Here is a 24,111-nt window from a genome sequence, read left to right as displayed (position 1 = left end):
GTATTTTGAAACTGTCATGTTTTTCGTGTAATTTTTCTGCGTCTTAACATTGTTTAGATAACCATGTGTTCTTTGCCTCTTTATTTCTACGACGAATGTTTCTGTGGGATTTCACTATATTTCATTGTAATATCTTTTGATTGTCTTCTTTCTCCTATTACATCCAGAATCTCATTAGTCATCGACTTTTTGTTAACTTGCGTCTTTTTGTATCCAAGAACCGTCTCTGTGACTTCCTGTATGTTTACTTTGATGTTAGTCCACTCTTGCTTTATGTTCTCCACAAATGAGTTGTCTGGCGTTCTCTTGCTTTAATCATCTCTTAGTTTTTATGTACTATTATGTTCTTTAGTGTTAATAGGTGCATCAATAATATATTTTATGACTTTTGTTCTGCAGGTTGCTAGTTTTCCGTTAAACTTAAAGTTATCTATTAAGGGGTGGTAATTGAATGCGATTTCAGCTTCGGGATAAGCTGCCACTTTCTTAATGTTATTTTGAAATCTTTTGTTGATCAGAAGGTAATCAATTTGATTATGAGTTACTTGTTTCTTATCATCTAGAGGAAATTTACATGTATATAATCTTTTGGGTGGTGGATTATGGAGTGTATTCGTGATAGCAAGTTCTTTCTCTTGAATTTCAGAGTTTGAACCTTAGAATTTTTAAGTTCATATTTTCCTACAATGCCATTTATCGAGTCTCTCCTTACTCTAGCATTAAAATCACCTAGTATTTTACAGATTTAGGGTAATGAAGTTTTTGACGTGTTTCCTGAGTGGGTATTTTATTAACATTGAATTAGTGGATCTTTATTAAGTTCCAGCATAAATATTAACATAACTTATATATTAACATAGCATATATATTAATATAATAATAAGTTTGTGTAAATGGTGATAATAATTAGGTAAATTATTTCGACTTAAATTTCATATAAATATTTAATCCCGTGTAATTTCTTTAAAAGTACAACTAAAATAGATTCTCATTTATTTTATTTATCATAAAGTATTAAGCTTTTACCAAGTTTTCAGATAAATATCATTTATTCATTAAAACGCTAATCCCATAAATTTTTTTAATAAAGTGGACATCAGAGCCATTTAAATTATGCAGCACAATAAAATTTTAATTGAGTTTTAATGCAATGGTTTTTTATAATTAATATTTTTTCTGTATATGAAACAACGGCCCTACTTCAATAAATTTTCTTATAAATCTTATAGTATACAGGGTGTTTCCTAACTACGGTACGAAACTATACAGAGTGAATCGTTAGGTCGTTTTATGAAAAAAAGTTTCTATGAACGTATGTCGGCAGTTGCTTTGTTTCTGAGATACAGGGCGATGAAGGTTCAAAAAAATAACGGTATTTTAAAAATATTATAACTATCCTTAAACCGATTTGGTTGAAATTTGGTGCAGTTATTTGAAGTTATAAGACGCCTATTCGCCTAATCTGGCTTTGTTTTCGAAAAAAAAAATTAAGTATCTTTAACTCATTCTAAAAATTATCCATGGATGACAACATGAAATAAAAACCAATTAATTCGATGAACAATTTCGACCTTAAAGTAAATGAGCAAAATGCCCACCTTCTGATAAAATACACGACTGCAAACGATTTGTCATTGAGTGTCTGATACGCTCAAAAATACCTGGAGTATCCCTTATGATATTGCAATTGACAATTATCCGATTCCTCAAGTCATTCACATCTAGAACAGGAGTTTTATAAACAAGAGCCTTCAGATGGCCCCATAAATAGTAATCCAGGGGATTCATATTAGGACTGCGAGCCGGCCAATATTGAGGTCCTGCACGTCCAATCCAGCAATTAGGGTAGATGACGTCGAGATGCTGACGAGCAAGAAGACTGAAATGAGCTGGAGCCCCGTCGTGCATAAACCACATGTTGACTCTTACTTGTAGGGGTACTTCTTCTAATAAAGTGGGTAAATGGTATTGCAAGAAATCCGTGTAGGATTCACCTGTTAATCTTGCCGGTAAAAAAAAATGGGCCAATTAGGTAGTCACCAATAATTCCTATCCAAACGTTCAGCGAAAATTGTTGCTGAAAATGTCGTAATAAACAAAAATGATCATTGTGGAAGTTCATAATAGCATCTCTTGAAAAATTTGCCTCGTCCGTAAATAAAATATTTGGTAGGAAATTATTATTGTGTGCCATCATATAAATCAACCACCTGCAAAACATTAATCTTGGATAAAAATCATGAGGCAGTAGAGCTTGTACACGCTGTATGTGATATGGATGCAGGAGGTTTCTTTTTAGAACTTTCCAAGCGGTTTTTGAACTGACTTCAAGCTGCAGTGCAATCTTCCTGATACTATTGGAAGGATCTTTTTCTATCGCATCAAGTATAGCTTCTTCCAGTTCAGGCGTTGTAATAGTTTCTGATCTTCCACCACCCATGTTTTTATTAAAACTCCCAGTTTCACATAATCTTGCATGTAGTTTTCAACTGTTGCTTGCAACATGTAGCTTGCAACTGTTTTTGCACATGCATTACTCTGTTAGGATATCTGTCCTGGTAAATTATTCGTGCTGCTTCTGCATTTCCATTTGCTAATCCATAAATAAAGTGCATGTCGGTCATTTCATGGTTAGTAAAATTTTTCATGATGGAGTAATGAATCACTGCTAATTGACAGCTGAATTTTACTTATAGCAATTCTATCACTGTCAGCTGGTCTCCAAAGCAGGTAGGTACAAAGGAGGTACTTGAATGGACTTGCCAATTATTTGTCATAAGAAGCAATGTATTTGTTATTTTATTGTATTTCAAAAATCTGATAATAAAAATCGTAGAAGTTGAATATTTATTATCATAGTAAACAAGACACAAGAGACCAAAAAGTCGTGCATTGGAGGGTGGACATTTTGCTTATGTACTTTAAGGTCGAAATTGTTTATCGAATTAATTGGTTTTTATTTCATGTTGTCGTCCATGGATAATTTTTAGAATGAGTTAAAGATACTTTAAATTTTTTTTCTCGAAAAAAAAGCCAGAAATGAAGATATTAAGATAAGATACGAAAAAGTTGTATTTTTAGTTGCTTAAATACAAAAATAAATAAAAAGCTGTAAAACAATTAATTATTGGCCTTATTTTTTTCTCAACAATAAGCATGTGGTGCCCACTGACACGCCACTGGACCTAATAATTTCAATCTAGTTACAGCTAAATAAGCGTCTTATAAGTTCAAATAACTGCACCAAATTTCAACCAAATCGGTTTAAGGATAGTTATAGTATTTTTAAAATTCCGTTATTTTTTTGAACCTTCATCGCCCCGTATCTCAGAAACAAAGCAACTCCCGACATACGTTCATAGGAACTTTTTTTCTTAAAACGACCTAACGATTCACCCTGTATAGTTTCGTACCGTAGTTAGGAAACGCCGTGTATTTAGTTTATTATTATTATATTTTGTGTTTTTTAAACGAAATTCTCCTAAGCACTTTGTTTCTTAAAGAAGATAATAAATACTATTTATTATAATTTAATATCCTCCAAGGTTCTTAATTGTCTTTAGAAGTCATTATTACATAATTGTAATTTATGTGTATAATACACCTAAATGTTAGCTCGTAAACTAATCGTTATATTGTAAAAGTATTTCTATTGGCAAAGATATAAGACCTTAGCACTTTTTTGCACACAAAGTTTCCGAAAGCATAACTTAAATGGACAGGATGCTGAAGAAATTAATTTTAATTTTATTATTTTAAGAAAAATTAATAAAAAACCTTTAAAATCCTGTCAATTAAATATAATGCAATTAAATAAGTTTAACAAATAGCAAACATTTAATTAATGTCTTTAAGTTACCTAAATAATAATATTTTTATTTGGTTAAATGGCTTTAGCTCATTAGGATTAATTATCAAGTCTCTTTGTCAAAAATTAGAATACCTATTCATAAAACCCTGATGTAGAGAAATGTTTCAAAATATAAATGAAAAATAAAGATTAAAATTAATTTATTAAAGCTTTTTTATGATATAAATATAAATTAGTATAATAATTCTTATATATTTTACCGTTTTAATATTTTTTCTAATAATTTACTGAAGTTTAAAAAAACCTCAAATCAAACCTAAGGTTTATTTTTCCTTATATTTTCTAAAGTGGTAGTTTATTTTCTAGAAAATACAACGACGACCGGACGCTCTTAGAAAATTTAGAAGTTCTTAAGAATTTTGTTTGCTTGCTGCTCTAGGGTTGTCGATTGAATTAAACTATAAATCCTTCGGGAAACTAAAGCCGGAAAGAAAATAAACTTTAGAGCTCTAAAAGAATTATGAGCAGACTTTTATCGATTCCTAACACCGGCCTTTAAGTACACCAAAAACCAAATAAAAAAATACCTTTACTGTATCATATTTCTTTTTAAAACCATTTACAAATAAAGAATTTATATAGTTCATTCCAAAAAAACCTTTAAGCACATTATGCGAACCATATACATTTTTAGGGCAGTCAACAGATTAGGTCAATTTAAATTTAGAAAAAATCTGACATATATTGGGTGTTTAGTATTTAACAAAAGTAGCATTGCTGGATTCCAAAAAATATTTTATATACTTAGATCATAAGCAATTACCTGATACATTCTGAACATGTACTAATTAACGTTTATTGTTTCAATTTGAATACCTAAAAAACTAATAAAAACTCTTTCACGTTTCATTTAGCTTAGAAGATTAATGATAATTTTCTATTTTCAAAACAAACATAAAAAAATATTCCATAAGCTTTATCATTAAAGTCCTAGCATGTCCTTCTCATCATAGCCTATCAATCGTCTTATGGGTCACGACTATTCTATTTTAGTGTCTGGCATATAACATTATATGACTCCCTAGGAAACAGGAGTATTAGGTTAATGTATCCCTTAATGTCTTCCAAGACGAAGCGGCAACTTCATTCAATAAAGTACTCAGCCATTAGGTCACGTGATAATCCAGAAAGGAAGCTCGAACTCTGCAGAATAATGGCGCAGAGTTGAGGCTTTGCAGCTCGGAAATTTGGCGCCTAAAGTTTGATGCGGGTTAAGTGGGATTAAATTCAATATAGCGCTTTATAACGTAAGAAATTAAAGTTGTTTATGCATACTATAATTTATTGTGCTGGGTGTTAATAAGCGTAAATGGCTTGTTAATGACGCCGTAATTAATGGCTCTTAGAATATGAAAATATTAATAAATTAACAGAATAATTAATGACAAAATATTAATTTTAAGATGCAAAACCTATGGATTTTTTAAAGCAGTTTGGTTGTAAGTAACTTTAAAGGTTTTTTTCGTTTTTCAAATAAGTAAGTTTATAATTAGTATGTCGATTGTAAATTTAAAGTCATACGAAATTGCAAAGAAGGGCTTAAAAAGAATATAAAGTTTGACAATTTAACATTTTATATTTTTCATAATTCTCTTGTTATATTATGTTTAAAGGCAAAATATACATACTTCAAAAAAATAATCATATTAAGGTATGTGTAATGCTTAATATTTTTTTAGATTAAAAAGGTCTTATAGGTTAAAAATAATTTGTAGTATATGCGGAAGGTAGATTATCATCTTCTTTGACATATTTATGGCCAACATGAATAATAATATTCGTAATATATTGAAAGTCCTGCAAGTATAAAATAATAATAAAACACAAAGACAAGCATTGTATTGAAAGAGTTTTGTGAGTGAAGGAGTTTTCATATTTCCCAACATATTATTTTTCAGTCCAATCAAGGCAACCCATCAGTGACTAGTTTTAGAAACTTGTGGTTAGAATGCTATTTAACAGAAGAGTTTTAAATATTATCAACCGATTCTTATACGCAAATAAGTTTGGTCTTCTTAGAATAAAATGATTTAAAAAAGTTTAAAGAAGAAGAAGAAGTAAACATTAAAAGTATTAAAGTCGTTAATATAAAGTAAGAAATTTATTGGTTTTAAAACTAACCTCTTGGTATTTCATAAGTACAGTGCGGTATTCTAGGTCGTTATAGCTGGTGAAGACCATCTAAGTAAAACCTGGGCCCTGTAACACAACCACTACAAGTTATACAAGTTATACATACCTGTGCGGCTCTAGTAATTACGGAAGATTTTTTACATATGTAGACGTATTCTGTAACATAACTTCAGCACTTGTATATTTGTGTTAAAGTATTTCCCACAATTGTAAATAATGTTTTACCCATTTATATCAGTGGGTAAATTCGGTAAACGCAGTATTTTAATATCAACTTTCTCACTGTGAACATTAGTTTTCGTTCTCGGTATGTGGTCAAGTGACTCGGAAAGTGACAATGAAGGTGCCCCCCACAGGGAATATCGATTCAACATAAGAACAGACTTTAATTTTCTTAGCGATGGCGAGTTCAAGGAAAAGTTCTGTCTTAGCAATGTCAAAGTCTTGTTCGGGATATTGAAGCCACGCTAAATAATAACACAATTCGGTGGTATGGATTGACTCCACAGCAGAAGATATTAATTGCTCTACATTGGCTAGGAAATGGAGGTCAGTATCATGGCGTTTGCGTTATACATGGAGTTTCAAAAATGACTGTGTGCCGATGCGTACATGACACTGTTAATGCGGTAAATGATATAAAATTTGACGAAATCGTGTCATGGCCACATAATACATTTTATATTATTCAAAGATTTCATGGAATCGCCGGTTTTCCCGAAGTATGTCGTGGTGTCGATGGAACACTGATAAATATAGATGCCCCGACTATAGGCGAGCCATCCTTTGTAGATCGCCATGGTAAATATTCAATTAATTGCATGGCTGTTTGTGGTCCTGACCTAAAATTTTATTATGTTAGTGCTAACTGGCCCGGTAGCGTTCATGACGCAAGAGTACTTCGTAACAGTAATTTATATCGAAGAATGGAAAATGGTTGGAGATTCCATCGTAATTCGGTGATTCTGGGAGACTCAGATTATCCGCTAAAACAATGGTTGATTCCACCAACATATGAAAATCTACTAAAACCAAGCCCAACTTTCAACAAAGCTCACAAACGAACAAGAAGAGTAATAGAAAATGCGTTTGGGATTTTAAAAGAAAAAGTTCCTTGTTTGAACTACCTACGCGTAAGCCCTGTTTTTGCTGCGAATGTTTTCAAATGTTTGACACTTTATGCAACATTTCAAAAGGTGATAGGGACGCGGATGATTTCATGGTAGACGATGGTGAAGAGTTATCAAACAATGAAGAAAATTATGAACATCTCGATGACAATCCCCCTGTTGGATCGCAAGCTAGATTAGGCGAACTGATTAATTATTTTAACAGAAACAACAGACTATAGGGTGCTCTAAAATTTATTAAAAACGTGTTTCATTTCTATACTAAAGTTCAAAAATATACATATCTACAAAATAAAGACGAAAATATTTATTTCATTTATTAACAACTTTTGCTAACGAAGGATTTAAACTATATCTAAACTATTATAGGTACTAGATAAATTATTATAAAGATAAATAGGTCTTGCCGTTTTCTGATTGGAAGTTATTTTGGAACTACGAGATAAATTCAGAAAACGGTAACCCGAGGTCCTATTCTAATTTTAATATTTCCAGCTTGGTTTTATAGTTTTGTAATTTTATATGTTCAATTTGTAGTTTCAGCTTTTTGTTTTTATCGTCACTTTCACCCGTGCTTTCGACAACTTTTTTCTTTCTTACAATTGAAAAGTGGAAATTAGAAATAGTTAGATGGATGGATTGGAAATGGATTTGTTATAAAATTTTGCATTTTGCTGTACTTTTTATTTCAAAAGACAAATAAAACCCATATACTAGTCTATACGAGTTGATAATAACGAATGACTTACTGGCTTTCCTTGAAATAGATGGTCCACATTCATGTCCGCTTGGGTGGACAGTCTCATTTGGTATAGGCGTTTCTGTTGACTGAGTCTGGGCTACCTCGAACGACTCAGAGACTCCAAGTCCACAAATAATTGGAGATTCCTTTCCAACAATATCCAAAATCATCTTATCTATTTCCGTAAACATGCCTTTCCCACCAGTCCCTGTTTTTTTCGCGTTGTCTATTTTAAGCTAAAATGCGAAATAGTATATTATGTCATTATGTATATTTTATCTGTAATGGGTTTAGTACGTAATGTCAAAATTACTTGTAAATAAATTATGTTGATTGCTCAATAACGAAAGACTCACCATTGCAGATTTCTTTAAATTTTGCCAGACAGTATCTCTTACGTAGGTCCAATCCTTCTCTACTGAAACTAAGCATCTACTTTGGGCTACTTGGGCTATTTTCTTCCATTTCTCTACTTTGTCTTGCTTTTTAAGTCTATCTGAGAAAGCACCAAATAGAATTTCCTTGTTTTCTTTAATTTTTGTCAAAAACTGCATTTTTCTTTCAAAAATAATTTGTTTAGACGACATTTTTACTAACCGAAATCAGCTTTCTCACCATATCGCTTATACGAACGAACAAACAACCCATAACTTTTAATTCTAAACAGCTTAAACTCGTTTTAACAAGTCTGTTATACATATGTACGCGTAGTTCTACATTTGTAAAAAAATTACAATTGTAGTTGTTTCTGATGTGTTACTGAATTCACCACGACTTGTAGGTACGGTAAATTAATTGTAACTTGTAAACTTGTAACAATTGTAGTGTTTGTGTTATAGGGCCCTGATCTAAGAGGATATCACTCTCCTTAATTCATAACTGTTAAGCTTCTGAAGCAGTAATTCATCACTAACACAGTTATAAGCTTTAAACAGAGTATAAATCTTTATCGACAATGAATATCCACCTGGTCAATACAGTTAAAAACATTGTGAGGATACTGTTATGTTTTAGAAAATTAAAGATATTAAAGAAATATAGTAGAAAATAAACAAACTGATCTAAAATTGGACGATTCTTCCATTTTTGTAAATTGGAATAATCGTAGCAGATTTTAAGCACGATGGAATAGTACTAGTCTAGTTTTTACAATATAGGAAAATCTAAACTTTTACTATATTGTTTGAGGGATGTAGAAAAAGAATTATATTAGTGTGGATTTTCTCAAGATGTATAAGATTTTAAAAATATTTTAAATTATTAGGTTAAATTAATATTTTAACATTTATGATTATATAATGGCATTGTAAGAGTTAAGCATGATATAGTATTAGAAATTATGTTTTATTTAAGGTTAAGCTCTTTTAAACTCTTTTTATACTAATCACTATAGTAGATATACATATAGCACATTAGAAAATATAACCCCAATTGCGTTTCAGTTCGAAGTTGTCTAGAGATAATTTGGATTTTATATATGCAGAATTAATTATCTTTTTAGACGTATTTAAATATGATAATTGGTGTGAATGAGAATTTGTTTACAAATTTTTAGCTAATAATAGATATGTTTTAGAGATTAACAGTGTAATAACGGAATACATTATAGGATTATTCCATACATCATAATTAAAGTGCTAGTTAATAGCTACGTTTACAACGCGCGGATCTATTACGTATATGGATCAAATGAAAGACTATTTTTATTTAGTACAGCCCTGGTTACAAGGATTGATTTTGATGGTTAAATTACTGCAGGATTATCTCTAGGATTAAAATGTTAGTTGAAGGGAGTTTATCAGTTTAGATGAACAATTATAGGACAGCCTCCAAATCTTTAAAAGTGTTATTGTATTTACACAAAAAAAATGTAATCTACCCTGTTTGGAAAGCATCAAATACGGGTAACAAATTTTAGTGCGCTGCCATTTACACTGAAAAAATAGTCGCCATGACGTCATTTGATTTAAGTAATTAATATACACGCGTTGTAAGCGTACGAGAGTTGCTTTTTATATTTCTGGCCTTGGTAGTAGTGAATGTTGCCACTTGTCGTTTTCATTGAAAACTTCAGATTATTGAATACTCAATAATTTCTCTAGAATCAACAACTCAACAAATTTCTCTAAAATATTTTGTCATTTGTAATCATCAAGAGTAATTTGTTTTGCTTACATTAACATAAAAAAATAATTTCGGGCGAAAAATGGAATTAACTCGTGAACATTTTGGAACAATTATTTTTCTTAACTGTCGACCTAGATTATCAAGACAAGAGTGTACCGTCATAGTCAATTCTTTATACATTGAGAAAGCACAGTACTGCAAAAAACTAGTATAATGAATCTAATTGCGGCTGGTATTCGCTTCAGGCCGAATTCATTGAAGGTCGTCCAAAATCGGTTGTTGTACCAGAAATTACCGATGCTGTATGTAAATGTCTTATAACATACCGTGCGATTGAGGCTTCTGTGGGCATTGGTATAATAAGTATCAATAAGATACTGTATAAGCATTTGTCCGTATAAAAAATTGTTCGTGGTGGATCGCTGAAAAGAAGGCTCGTGTTGATTGGTGCAAGGCAATATTGTTCAAGGTGCATTAAAGGCTGTGTATAACATCTACACAGGTGACGAATTGGAGATATATGCATATATGCACATGAACCTAAAAGAAAAATGCAATCGATTGTATGAGTCTTTCAAGATAAGCCAAATCCAACAAATGTTGTTCGCGTATGAAGCACATCGATGAAAATGATTGCTTGTTTCTTCAGCACTATCGGTCACGTGGCGACAGTGTCGTTGAAAAAATGTGGAAAAAAACGCGATCATTTGTTTGCCAGAAGCAGTAGTATAGAAGCAGTAGTAGAAGCATATTTTGGAGTTACCTCAATCGCAGTGAAAAAAGTGCTCTGAAAACATGTTCAAACGAATGCAAATATGTATTGATTCTCATGGAAAATATTTTGAAAAACAATAAAACCAATTTTGATTATAAATATTTCTGTTTTCATTATTATGCCAGAAATATAAATAGTAACTTTCGTATAAATATATATTGAATCGAATAAAACCAGAACAAATCTTAAAATCATATAGACGTTTTGTCAATATACAATATGCTTAGGTCATCTGGAACAAAAAAATATTTTATTGATTATTTAAGTTCAAAGCAAAACAAAGGTAAGAACACAAAGTCAGGGTCTCATCAAATCCATATAATTTTTTTTTTTTTTACGCTACACGTGTTTCGCTCCTGTCGGAGAGTTGTAATTTGATCTGTGTAGGTCTAGGCCTGATAATGCTTTGATAGGAGCGAAACACAAGTAGCTTTTGTTTTCGTTGGGTCTCTTAGAGAAAAATGAATGATGCGTTTCTATAAGTTCAAAGGGTTAAAGATTGCATTTTTTTAAATAATGTACGTAGTAGGAATTTTAATAAAGTGCAAAATTAAATAATTCTATACCATAAAAATATTAATATAAAAACTTAAGCAAAGTATTTCGTTTTAGTTCACTTCTGTATGCCTTGCTTTGTGAATCGGAGATATATTATATAAAAAAGTTCAGATTTTAGTTGGCTGACATCTTATATTTGTCGTAAGCCGTAAGCTATATACATGGAAATGTATTCCTTTTTCTCATATTTCTTTAAGGATAAGAAGCAATATTTCAGTTTTCTTTATTGGCAGAGAATATTACTTGATAAAAATATGTTATAGAAGCGTTACAACTAAATAAGATTTTAATTAAATGTATAAAATAGTAAATTAATTAAGCGAAGAAAACTAACTAATTACTTAAACGAACTTGTTAAACGGTATAGTATACAAAGTGAAACTTTTAGGTTGTTTTTAAGATAACAAATTTTTGAAACGCTAGGCTAAATCAGAATATGCCATTTTTTTTCACCCAATGTAATGGTAGTTTAAAATTAAGAATACAATTTACATGCTAATACTTTATTAATACAATAACTAATAACATATTAACAATTACTGATAAAACAACTCATGTAATTACTAAGTACTACTGTAAATACATGAATAGATATTTACTGTTCTTATTCAAATTACTTAACAGTATTTTGATTATATCAAAGATCTTAAAAAAATCTAAATATTAAATAAAACATTATTTCATCATTGTCTGGCACACTTTGTCTATGTTCTTTATAAAAAACAAAGATATGCGTAAAAAAATTGTTATATAGGGTGTTCCGAAATGCATCTAACAGCATAGGACTAGGATTTTTCTGGTAATTAAAAATAAAACTTTCCTTCTCTAAAAAAAATCCGTGTTTTAAGAAGGCAGTACTTCTAAGGTACTTCTGCGTAATTTACCTCCAAGAAACTATCCCAAACTTATCCTTAAATTCCAACTTCCAATTTTGTTATACAATATAATTTTTTCAAATTTTACTTAGAATTGAAAATGCTATCTAAAAAGATATCCGAGTTGTTATTAAAAAAATATAGGTGTTGTGGTATTGTGGTGGTATTATTTCCTATGAAAACTCAACAAGATTTTTTCTTATATTAATAAGTGTTAAAGTTCGAGGCTCTTAGAATCATTTTGGGACACCATGTATATGAATTTATTTTTACACGTAAAAATAAATTCAATTATGCGATATGGGGGAACATTATTTTAACCCTTATTAAAGGGATTATTTTAATATGATATAATTAAGTATTTAATTTTCAAAAAAAAGAAATTTTTGAAGATGGCAAAGGTCATCAATTTCAAATCACTAGCATTAGGGCTACAAAGGTGAGTATAAAAGTTCGTAATAAATTTTGTTCTGTAGCTTAAAATAACTAGTTTTTTTAAATATTTGTGTTTGTGGGGTCAAAAAAAATAGACTTACCAGAAATAATTATAAAGATCAAAATTTTATAAGATATTGGAATCCTATGAATGTATACAAATAGAGTAAAAAAAAGTTTTCTTGGAAAAATTATTTTATTCATTTTGTTTTTTTTAATAGCAGAAAATATACTGCCGTTTAAAGTAGAGCTCATCGTATTGCTTTTATTCCTAAAATCATCCCTCACAAAATATTTTTTCATGTTTTCTTAGCCTCTATTTTCGCCAATAATAAACAGCACTCTGTTATTCTTGTAAATAAAGATTCCCAAAAAAAGTCTTCGAATCCCGATCCCTAAAAGGGCAATATCACAGACAGCCACCGTCTTTAACATTTATAATATGTAAATAAAATCCCTTTCGAAAATATTTTGCCAGAAGCGCTACATAAAGTAGAAATTTGAAATTATAATCAGCCGGGCCATCGGGACCCACAAAGGGTTGTTTGGTAATTAATTCCATTGGCATATGACGAATTTGAATTTTAACTAAGCGCTCCGGACAAATACGAAAACAATTTTCATAGGACGCTTATGTGCCTTTAACCAGAGATAATTTTATTTTCGTTAAATTATTGCAGGAATAGTTTTATAGGGTGAAAAATATACTTCAGATAGAATATACTGTGTTTTGCTTATAAAGAAAATCGCGCCGCCAAGTTTTGCAAAATGAGATAAGGATCAGAAAGTTGTATTTAGGTTGATAGTGATGTGTGCTAAATTTTAAATGTTTATATAAGCGCATTCAACATATAAAAGGGGAAGACAATTAAGAGCCGCACTGAATATTAGGTTTTACTGGTATAGCCGGCACACTTTACTCCAACACATAATAAAAGTTCCTCGGTTAAGAAACCAGTAGCTCTCAAAAAAATTTTTAATTTGTATTTTAATATGATTTTTTTTGTAATTTGATGGTTACTAGTATTAATATCTAAGTAAGTAATATTATTTCATTTTCTACTAAAATAATAAAAAAAAACCTAAATATACTAAAAAAAACTTATTATATTTAAAAAAAAAACTTTAAAAAAACAGAGGACCAAAAATATAAATATTAAAAAATTATAATATTAAAGGAAGTTTAGTCTGAAATTAAAAACATTAAATAAAGTTTAGTCTGATTTTGAAAGTATGTCAGTATCGGAATAATTAGATTCATAACTACTTGAATAGTCGTCTGGGCGTATAATTAGGAGTCTGACCTCGTATATCAGTTTTCAGCTTTCATTTTTTCTCTGTAATTTATTGATTTTCTCAATGTTTCTCCCTTTATTTGTTGTAAGGATTCTTATATAAATTAGAAACACTGCCTTTATCGATAGTTTTGGAAGCGTGCTTATCATAATCATTTTTTGCTATGCACAAATCAACTTAATTATTATCAACACCTATATTATCAACAACTATATTATCAACACCTATCAACACGTACTTCTTATTATACCTCTACGCTTTACATCTCTGCAGCAAATCAGCCTTTAAAAATATATCGTCATTGTATATCCTCGTATGTATTTGTTCTTTCTTCCAACTGCTAGTGGGAAATCTCTCTTCAACTTTGGAATAGTATCAGGCATTGTCCAAGACTATAATAAGATTTTCCAACCGTTTGAGGAGTTTTTCTTCAAACCCATGTTCAAAAATATCGGCATCAATATTTCCGTGGTAGTCGCCTGTTTTTTTCGTCGAAGAGAAAATCAAACTAGCGTCGAAGATAAAGCCCTCATCATTACCTGCATGTAGCTTCCATAACTAGAACTTAAGTCTTAAGAAATAATGGACTATATTGCTTATTTACATTTGGCTATTTATTTTTTTAGGGTTTTTGGGAATGTAATGGTTTATTTATTCATTTATCTTTTAGCGACTCATTAGCTTTTCTTTGAATGTTTTGCTTTTGGGATTTTCATGTACCACTCCCTTAACTGATATGTGTATTTAGTCTTTTACTTTTTTCACTTGGCGAGTAATTATTTTTGCTTAACTTATTTGCATTTTTAGCAATTAGATCATTATAACGAGATTGCTCATTTCTCGGGAAATATATAATTGCAATCTTGTATAAGCCATATTATAAGCAGTTTTTTATTTTCTCATTTCTTTCCCTTCTTCTGATCTTTGACCATATAATCGGTCGCATTGTGTTCTAGGATGTATTAATCCGTTTGCTGATAATATTTGTGACGTTGTGTTATCTATTTTCTTGATTTCGTCTACTTTCCAGTCTAGTATTCTGACGCTGTATTCTAAAACAGGTACCGCAAGTATTCTAATTCGACTGAATTTCTTTTTACCTGTTAGTTCAGATCGAAGAGTTTTTCTAGTTCTTTTGAACAATTTTTGTTTAAGAAACTCTTTTATTTTTGGATGTTCTATTTGACCGTTTTCTCCAATTCTTAAGTATTTATATGTATTTTCTGATTCGGGATTTGTATGTATAAATGATTTTCTGGTTTAATGTTGTTTATTTTTACTGCTTTTAAATTCTTTTATAGTTGACATTAAGCTGTTCAAATCATTGTAATATTTAGCAAATAACTTAGGATCGTCCATATAGAACATGCGTAAAATCATATTATTATTTTTACGTTTGTATATTTCTTTTTTCGTTTTATTGAGCTCTTGAGTAAGCGGTATTAAGCATATACAGAAGAGAATAGAAGAAAAGGAATCTCCAATTCATCTTTATGTGTTCTGTTTTTGTGTTTCCATTTTATGATCGTAATATTATTCTTGTTTGTTATTTCTTTGTAATTTATAAACAAACATTTATAATTTCAGGATATAAATGGCTTTTAAGGTTTGTTTAATCCGGCTGTAAGTTACTTTCAAATGCTATTACTATTTCTATAGTCAATCCAAGTTATTCATATGTTTTCTTCCTAATTTTAATAATCGTCCGCTATCCAATTATATAGAACCACCAGTTCCTTGCAACAAAGCGATCCCTTAGCGTATCTTTTTTGTTATTTTGAGTCAAAGACAATTGGTAACTAAATGCTCGTATAATAGTTTTTAAATTCTGGATCTGATAATTTTATATATTGCTGATAACCAGTTAGTGCATATACTGCTGTTGGCTTTTTAAGAGGCTGTTGGCTGCTGTTGGCTTAAAAGGTTGAATTTTTATGTGGTCCTCCTGCTTTTCACTTTATTGCTTGTTCCAGGACATTTTTTACGTACATGTAAGTCCTTCCTCTCTTCTGATCCATTTAACATTTTTATCAGGTATGGCATTCTTTTTTAATAGCTTCCCCCAAAAGTCTACTATTTCAAATGTTCTAGGTGTATCGGATTAAATAGTTTGTTTTGCTTTGATGGTAAATGTTGTAGCATTTTTGATATCTTTTTCACGTTAGTGCCTATGTTAGGACTATTTGCTGTAGATTTTATATTTCGTTTATAATTTGTGCCTAATTTTTGTTCGATGTTACTTTGTTTTTATATTTATTATAGTATTAATGACTTTATTTCTCCTGGCGTCCTTCGGATAAAATCAAAAGGCTTTTTCTTAGCATTTCCATTTTCTTTTTTATTCTCGTCTTGTAAAAAAAGAATATTATTTGCTTTTTTCTTACTAAAATTTAAATTCATATTTTCCTGCTTACTAAGGTTGTAATGGCCTAATGATGTAGTTTACTCTAGTTATGTTTGTTACTAGAGATTCTGCCATTAGCTTTAGCGCTTCAGTTATTTGTTTCGAGAATACTGTCACATATGACGATTCATTTATTTTGGGGAGATTAAGTTTTCCTTTAATGTAATTGTACTATATTCGTTATCCGCTTTTCTATTTATTTTTTTTATTTCTTTCTTATACTTCTACCGACTCTTCTATTATACTCTCTTAATGCTGAGAATGTTGAATTGAAATTTCGTTGATTTAACTATTTTCATCCGACACTTGTATGCCTATAGGATTCACTTCTTTCACTGCTGTTGCTGCAGGATCTTCTGGTTGAATCTTATTGACAATGTTTGCCGCTCATTATTATTGTTGCTTTTAGCTACATTCTCTCGAATTCAATCCCACATTATCGGTATCAGCTTGTTAGTTTTTACCATGTTGGTTGGCTAATTTTTTTAGCAAGTAAGTTTGTTCTATTTTTAGGATTTCTTTGTCTTCATATTTTGTAAGCCTCCTTCTCTGTTGCGTTTGCACCACATTACCTCTGAATATTCTTTTTTTAATTTATTTTCTTTTAGTGCTATCAACATCAATCAACATCATAAGAAACGTTTTTCCACCCAGGACCAACTTATTTATTTTTTCAAATTACTTTCATCTATAAATTCTTTTCTTTGTTCTAGGTGAAAGAGTGCGAACATATCAGAATTTTTATTAGTTAAACGTTAGTTCGCGACAATTTTTAAGTAGGATATCAAAGAGTTTCCTATAAATTTAAAAATAAGACTTTCGTAGTGAACAATGTAAGTAACAATGCAGTAGAAAGTAACATACAAGCTATTTTCTTGTTCCGTTCCCTGTTTTTGACAAACAATTTTTAAACTTCATGATTGCACAAAGGCAACGGCTAATGATGACATTTATTTTTAAGGGCTGAAACACGCAGTTTTATAAAAGAAATTTAATAATAATAGTTGTATACAATAAATTTTAATAATAACTTAATAAATTATATTTATATAGTGAGTTTTCTTTGTTGTTGTAATATTCAATTTAATATTTTAGAACCTATGCAAATAAAAGATAATGCAATAAATGGGGTTTTCGTTTAAAAATATTTAAAATATTACGCCTCATATTATTACTAATTAAATTTATAATTTGAGTTTATTATTTAAATAATTTGCTTCAAATATTAGATTTTTTAAGGCATTAATATCCTGTGTATATTACACTATACCTACGTCAAATACTGAGGTTGCTTGAATTACGTCGTGCAGCAATGCATAATAAATTTTAAATGAAAGGGTGTGATAATTCAGGTAAAATAAATATTATCGAATATTAAATTAAGGTGAGGCTTAGCTTATATACTTGAGGAACATATGTGACTTATCCAATTTAAGTAATCATATTTATTTTTGCTAAGCTTTATATAAACTGCTAATATTGCGAAATATTACATGTTGCGTAATAACTTCTTCGATCAATACGACGGTGTAGCTATGTCAGAAATAAACTTCTGGATGTAATAGTAATTTAACATGACGCATAATTGTATATATGTTTGCTCAGTACGGTGTATCTGCTTAATATTTATTGAAGGCCAAATAGCACATATTGAAATTATTTCCCAATAATGAAAGAAAATTAAAATTTTATAATAAATACATATTTTTTTAATACTTGTAAATGCAAATTTGTGATTTTTTAGTATTGTTTTATTTACTGAATAAACGAATTAACACAATTCTTAAAATAAAAAAAACGCCTTTATCTGAGAGAAAAAATATTATATATAATTTTATTTCTTTTCTTCTTTTTATTTACATATATATAAAAAAAAGAAGAAAAGAAAAAATACTTATTTCAAAATTAGCACTAGGCATCAAATTTTACGGATTCAAGCTAAGCATTGCATTGTTTACCTCAGGAATTTCCTTAAAAAATTAATTTAATCTTTAGGAACTGTTTTATTCGACAACAAATAAAGATCTTTTTTCTTCTTTTGATATAGCTTCGAGCCATACTTTTATATTCATGCTACAGTTTCCCAGATTTTTTTCCAAGTTTACGTTTGTTAGATACATTGATTTGATGAAATTTGCGAAAATTCGCGGGTTAAATAGATTTTTCTGTCTCTCAGCTTGGATTAGGCCTCTAGGGCATAAATGACCCTATTCCATGAACTTATTGCGGTTTTGTCCGCTGCATGTATTAGAAAATCATCCGACATGTGTGACCGTTTCTTGTAAGCTTACCAGATATTTGATGAGACAGGTTCCAATTTCTTTACTACCCTATTGCGCTACGTCTATCAGGGTAAAAATCATCGTATATGGTAAAATCCATTAAGTTTGTTCTTATAATAAAATTAACTGTCTCCAGCATTAGGAACACTATTTAAATGTTAAAGAAAATAGATGTGAATGTTTTTCCTTTCTTTGATACTTTTTTCTGTTCACTTCTTTCATTTGTATAGTTTCATATTTTATTCTTTTATAAGCTTTATATTCTTCTTGTGATCTGATCTTATCTTATAAAAGCATTAATCCAAACGTATCACACGCACGTATCCAAAAAAAAAAAATTTCTTATATACGAATTCTGAAACGAGAATTATTTCTATTTAAATCCGGAGCAACATACAGCTTTGAAGAATCTCGTCTACAATTTCTTGTTTCTTTCGATTTTTCTAACCTACTTCCAAGTATATTACTCGAGGACTGTTTATTATACGGCCGAGAACTTCTATTTTTACAAGTCAAGCTACTTACACATATAGTTTTAGAAATTTGTTCTCTTATTGAGAGTATGTTAAAACAAATTTTTTTTAAATCGATAATAAACTATATTGTCAAAAGTCTGGTCGTGAAATAGGTTCTAATTTGTCACCTTTTCTACAGAAGTTTTTATGTTTATTTTTTGTAATAAGTTGATGATATAATTACAATATTCACTGGTTCCTGTGAGGAGAATGAATGATAAAGTTAAATAACAAAAAGACACTAATATCTATATACTTTAATATTAATAAATTTCGAATAACTTCTGACAAACCACCACCCAACACTCTAACAGTCGAAGCATGGCGTGCGTATGCGAAAGCAACAAAAATTAAAAAAACATGGGTTAGGTTAGGTCAAGTTTGAGGTCAGATAGGAATTAGCAGAATTATATTTATCTAATTTCTCATTTTCTTGTCAATCAGTAAGCATCAAATACCGGCTGAATATTATATTATTGATGAGGAGGTCATTTGAACGAATTTTATGAATGAATTAAGCAATCAATATGCAATTTTCTGTTTACTTTAGTATTGGTAGTGTAAAAGCTTTTATTTTATATTTATTTATTCTATTATATTTTAGAATATATTATATTTATTATATTTTACCAGGCATCGTCCTACTAAGAAAATGACCCTGTACTAATAAATGTTCCTAAATCAAATTGCCCTAAGCCTTATTTTACATTGTTTTACATCACTACTTAAGTCCTAAAGTAAATCTATTTAATTCCAGAGGAAAAGCCAGCGGCGATGCAACATGCGAACTCAACGACAAGCTCAAGTTCCTCCATGATGGTGCACTGTCTCTGCAGTCTGTTAATAGCGATAATGAGTTCGTATCCGAGGACGACAACAGTTACTGTATCGTGATGTAAATAGTAAGCAAGGATCAGGTACGGAGGTAGGGACGGAGCTGGAATACTGATTTCCCCCGGGGGTATGCTGAGTGTATAGGAAACAACCCACCGTATGGCTTTTATGTGAAAAAAGAATAAATATTGTGAAGATAAGGGCGGGGAATATTATCAATAAAACGCATTATAGTTTTTTCATGAATAGTGTATATATAAAAGATATGGAAAATCTTAAAAAGAATTTTAAAAATTTCATAACCACTTCTGTTTATTCTTATATTAAACGTACAATTTAGTAAGAAATAAAGCGACTTACATATTTTAAGTTTAAACCTTAATTATCTTATCAGGAGTTAAACTCCAATTTTTAAATTTGACTATCTGGAAAGCTGAATATTAATTAAATTTAAACTGAAATTATTGAAATGAGCTGTTGTCGCACTTCAAAATTAAAAAAAAAACTTAAAACTTTTTAAAATAAACTTCAATTAATTTTACTGCATATATTTTAATACTTATAAAAGGTGGTTTAGATAAAGTCGGTAAATTTTATAAGTAAAAGATGAGCAAGAGAGTGAAAAACTTTAAGCCATAAATTAAATAGGAACAGGTAAATTTTATTATTGGTTAGTGATGCCGAAGATCGAGAACAAAAGAGAAAGATGCCAATTCTATATCTCCAAACGTTTTAATGTTACCTTAAAAAAATGTAATCCTAATTTTTCTGCTTTTGTTACCTCTTTGTATATACAAAAATAAATGTTCTAATTTTTATTGTAAAATATTTTAATATTTTTTTTTAAGGATTTTAAGACAAAATTGATACAAATATAAAATTACATGTAAATAGATACTTATAAAATATAATCAAGTTACATATAAAAATCAATATTAGTGGTACAACATTAAAATTAAATATTTCCTATAAAAAAACCTCCTTGATAAAATAATCGAAATTTGCTTTTAATTAACCTTCTTAAGTTTTTTTTTTATAAAGGTCGAAATTTCTGATAAAATATTTTCTTTAGAAGTTATCTCGGTCGGACAAGTTCAGATAATCCGAAAGGGAAAATTTTGCAAAGTGAAATCTGTGTATTTAAGAAGCTTGATCAAGTTTACTATAAGCTTTCAATTTCATTGAAACTCCATTAGTTTCTTACTTTTAGTATTACACAGTGACCGCCTAAAGTTCCGCATAAATTCGATAAAAATTAGAGACATGATTTTTTGAGAAAACGCTCGGACCCGTCGATTTTTATTTAAAGTTGCGCATTATTTCACATACATTTTTGTATACGGGGTGGAACAAAAAAAAAGGTATGACGTCATCGGTCATTTTTTTAAATGGAATGCTATATTTTTTATTGCATTTATGAAATATAGGAGTAATTCCAAGCAAGTTTCGTATAATTTCGTATAATAGCACACCTGATCTCAAAATTCAACTGTTTCAGAAATATTAACCAACAAGAAAGCAAGTAAGTACGTCTATTTACAAATTAAGATAAAATGAAGGATAAAATGTTATAAACTGTGAAAACTCTTATTAATGTATCAAGTGTTCAAACTGATCCCCATTTACTTCTTGGCAGAAAGCAAGACAATTTACAAACTCATGTAAAACACTATCAATTATTTCGAGTGATATACGTCTAATTTCATATCTAATTCTATTTTTCAAATCTTCTACATTGTTTGGCTTATCAATATAAACTTTACTTTTCAGGTACCCCCATAGAAAATAGTCGCAGGGATTTAGGTCTGGTGACCTGGCCGGCCACTTTATTGGCCCTCTTTGTCCTATCCATCTTTCTGGGAACACTGTATCCAAGTTATTACGGACATCTCGAAAGAAATGTGGCGGTGCGCCGTCTTGCTGAAACCACAAATTATCTGTCAGGACAGCAGGGTCTTGTTCGTCTGGGTATAGGGCAGCCAAAGCAGGGATAAGATCTTCTTGAAGAAAATTCAAATAGCGTTATCCTGTTAAGTTTTCTTCGAAAAAGTATGGCCCTATTACTTTATTTTCTACGATACCAGTCCACACATTAATAGATTTACGGTACTGTGTATTAGCCTTAGTTGCCCATTGTGGATTTGACACTGACCAGTATCGACAAACTTGCCGATTTACGACACCGTTTAAACAAAAAGTTGCTTTAGCAAAAAACAAAACTCGTAACACAAACGGACGGTTATTATTGCAAATGTTCATCGTTTGCTCACAAAATTGGTTTTTTCTATTAGGATCGTTTTCATTTAATTCGTGTATTAGTCGTATTTTGTGAAGTTGCAATGTTTGAATTTTCTTCGATGGAGAGCAGAACATTTAATTTTGTTTCTTTAGACATTTTTTGGACGACCTGATCTTGGCAAATCCCTAACATGACCTGAAGTTATGAATTTGTGCTCTATTCTACTAACTGTTGACTGAGAAATAGGATGATGTGGGTATTTGGCATTAAACAGTTCACTTACTTCTTTTTGCGTGCGCACTTAATCCCCGTACCCTAGCATCATCAAAATTTCAATTTGTTGGGTTTCCATTAAATTAGCCATAATTTGTTCTGATAAAAACTATTAATTTTCGAACTGACAGTGACATTCAAAAATGGATATTCTTTACAAGTGCAACCATGGAAATAGAAACAATTGGCAGTGTTTATAACATTATTTTTATCCTAGATTTTACCTTAATTTGTAAATAGACGTACTTATTTGTTTTCTTGTTATTTAAATGTAAGTATTTCAGAAACAGTTGAGTTTTGAGATAAGGTGTGTTATACAGAACTTGCTTGGAATTTCGCCATATTTCATAAATGCAATAAAAAATATAGCATTCCATTTAAAAAATGACCGATGACGTCATATCTTTTTTTTTGTTCCACCCTGTATACAAAAATTTATGTGAAATAATGCGCAACTTAAAATAAAAATTTATGCGGAACTTTAGGCAGTCACTGTATATGGCATATAATGGTTATTCGTTTTTCCGAAAATTTGGTCACTGTTTGTATTAATGTATAGAGGCTAGATAAATGAAAGATAAAATACCTTCATCAATTAAATAAATTAAAAAAAATTTTTTTAAATTTTTAAATTTATATTTTCGATCTTCTCGGCTATTTTAACGATTTCTACAGCAAAATAAAGTTCACAATAGAGACCGAAAAGGACAAAACGATCCCATTTCTTGCTACATTACCAACGTCTTCGGATAAGGTGAATAATAACCTTTTGTCACATCCGATGTCGCACAAGATAACTGATATAAAAAGACTGCTTTATAGATCACATAAACTCAGTAGCGATAAGTCTTATGAGTTCAGCAAAAAACGATCAAAGACATTCTAAAAAAAAGCAATTATCCAACAGCTATAATCAACAGAATAATCAATAACTATAAGATTGTCACCCAATCAGGTAGCAGCAAAAAAATATATGGTATATGGCATATAATGGTTATTTGTTTTTCCGAAAATTTGGTCACTGTTTGTATTAATGTATAGAGGCTAGATAAATGAAAGATAAAATACCTTCATCAATTAAATAAATTAAAAAAAAATTATTTTTAAATTTTTAAATTTATGTTTTATTTCTTCCATTACAAATTATTACAGACATAGAGTAACGCTCGCTTTATGATTTTCGGTTATATTAGCAGTTGTTCCATAAAAGAGATTTTTATATAATTTCATTTAAAGAAAGGTATTATAAAAGAAGTATTACTATTTTTGTATTTAAGGAATAAAATATAGAATTTTAGGGATGCCTTCTTGAAAAACTTATCCAAGAAAATAAAAGTACGCAAAGATTTCTGAATTAAAACAACATTTATCTTATCTGCTTTTACAAATATTTGAGAGCCTTCATGTTTGTGTTATTCTCATAATCTACAAATAGCTTGATCTAAAAAAAATATATTTTGTTGTATGTGTGTTTAAGCGCTTATAAATTCATTATTAATTTTGGTAAAGGGACCACAGTTAAAAAAGTTGCTCAGCGAGTGTGGTATCCATTTATGAGTTCTCTGGCGACATCAAACATCTGCTATATGTTATACGACCAACATAAAATTTTACAATTTTAT

At 30.0% G+C, this 24,111-nt stretch overlaps 1 protein-coding gene across 1 annotated transcript in view; it reads left to right on the top strand.

Moving 5' to 3' along the window:
- LOC126742861 (lachesin-like) overlaps positions 1 to 23,812 on the top strand; it is a 260,367-nt gene extending 236,555 nt beyond the window's left edge. Inside the window, exon 6 of the mRNA XM_050449679.1 lies at positions 19,901 to 23,812. Coding sequence (XP_050305636.1) covers positions 19,901 to 20,037 — 137 coding nt within the window. The 3' untranslated portion in view covers positions 20,038 to 23,812. The remainder of the gene's footprint in view (positions 1 to 19,900) is intronic.
- The last annotated feature ends 299 nt before the right edge of the window (positions 23,813 to 24,111 follow it).

The sequence above is a fragment of the Anthonomus grandis genome, chromosome 12, assembly GCF_022605725.1.
Source record: "Anthonomus grandis grandis chromosome 12, icAntGran1.3, whole genome shotgun sequence".
NCBI classification, from domain to species: domain Eukaryota; kingdom Metazoa; phylum Arthropoda; class Insecta; order Coleoptera; family Curculionidae; genus Anthonomus; species Anthonomus grandis.
The sequence above is the reverse complement of the archived record's forward strand: the minus strand, read 5'-3'. Positions and strand labels throughout refer to the sequence as shown.